This window comes from Tupaia chinensis, unplaced genomic scaffold (genome assembly GCF_000334495.1).
Source record: "Tupaia chinensis unplaced genomic scaffold, TupChi_1.0 Scaffold150175_1, whole genome shotgun sequence".
Classification (NCBI taxonomy): Eukaryota; Metazoa; Chordata; class Mammalia; order Scandentia; family Tupaiidae; genus Tupaia; species Tupaia belangeri.
In genome coordinates, this window is record NW_006210013.1 from 971126 (window position 1) to 971398 (window position 273).

Here is a 273-nt window from a genome sequence, read left to right on the forward strand (position 1 = left end):
CCGCAGGGGGGGGCGGCCCAGCGCCTGGCCCGACCCCAAACACTTCCGCCCGACGGCCGGCCCCCCGACCGGGACTCCGCTCACCGGCATCATGGTGGACCCGAACCGCATCGAAGCGGGTGGCCAGACCGCGGCCCGGGCCGAGTGGAGGCGCCCAGAGGGTCGCGAACCGAGGGCACGAGAGCGGGGCGCAAGGCCGCCCGGCCGGCGGCGGACCTGTTGCTAGGCGGCGGCGGTGTCGAACCTCCTCGCGGGTCCGGGCGCCCCCGAGCC

General features: G+C 78.4%; 1 protein-coding gene across 1 annotated transcript in view; it reads right to left on the bottom strand.

The window, feature by feature from the left end:
- The window catches only part of TP53BP2 (tumor protein p53 binding protein 2), a 69365-nt gene extending 69098 nt beyond the window's left edge, over nt 1–267 (bottom strand). The window contains exon 1 of the mRNA XM_027769661.1: nt 85–267. Coding sequence (XP_027625462.1) covers nt 85–111 — 27 coding nt within the window. The 5' untranslated portion in view covers nt 112–267. The remainder of the gene's footprint in view (nt 1–84) is intronic.
- Nucleotides 268–273: the final 6 nt, after the last annotated feature.